This window comes from Cariama cristata, unplaced genomic scaffold (assembly GCF_000690535.1).
Source record: "Cariama cristata isolate BGI_N322 unplaced genomic scaffold, ASM69053v1 scaffold1677, whole genome shotgun sequence".
NCBI classification, from domain to species: domain Eukaryota; kingdom Metazoa; phylum Chordata; class Aves; order Cariamiformes; family Cariamidae; genus Cariama; species Cariama cristata.
The window spans coordinates 1773-2397 of record NW_009626858.1 but is presented as its reverse complement, the minus strand read 5'-3'; the positions used below and the strand labels follow the sequence as shown (position 1 = coordinate 2397).

At 66.4% G+C, this 625-nt stretch overlaps 1 protein-coding gene across 1 annotated transcript in view; it reads left to right on the top strand.

Annotated features, from left to right (window-relative positions):
- PGLYRP2 (peptidoglycan recognition protein 2) overlaps nucleotides 1-625 on the top strand; it is a gene marked incomplete at both ends in the record, with an annotated part of 1964 nt that continues 1339 nt past the window's right edge. Inside the window, one exon of the mRNA XM_009704182.1 lies at nucleotides 1-394. Coding sequence (XP_009702484.1) covers nucleotides 1-394 — 394 coding nt within the window. The remainder of the gene's footprint in view (nucleotides 395-625) is intronic.

Sequence of the window (625 nt, the reverse complement as noted above, 5' to 3'; positions counted from 1 at the left end):
GGACCCGGCGGCTGTTGGGATGACGTCAATGACCCCCAAAATTACACCCTGCTGGGACCCCCGTCACCCATCCCTGATGCCATCGCCAACGGGGCGATGGATGGGGTGCTGTTGGGTGCCCACCTAGCCCAAGCACCCATCCCGCTCGCCGATCTTCTCCGGGGCTACTACGGGACGGGTAACGGCACGGAGAAGGGGCGACCACCCAGCAGTTACCGGCGGCGAGATTTTGGGGTGTTGACGGGGTCGGGGAAGTTGGAGGAGGAGGGGGCGGCGATGCTGAGGGTGCTGCGGGTGCTGTCACCCACGCGGGAGCTGTTGGAGGATGTGGGGGAGGAGGAGGGGGTGGCCATCGCTCGGCAAGCGGCGCGGGACTTCACGGAGGTCTACGTGGGTAGGGAGGTGGCGCCGGGTTGTGCCAAAAAAATTGGGTGGGAGAGCTGCACCCTGGGTGGGGCTGGGGGTCCCCAGTGTCACCCCAATGTAGGTGGCACTGAGGGGAGTCAAGGTCTGAGAGCAGAGTGGTGACACGTGGCCTGGTATGGTGGGACACCACCATGTCCCCTGGGTGGCCACCACCGTGTCCCCCTGGATGGCCATCCGGGTGTGCCCTGCGTGGGGGGCC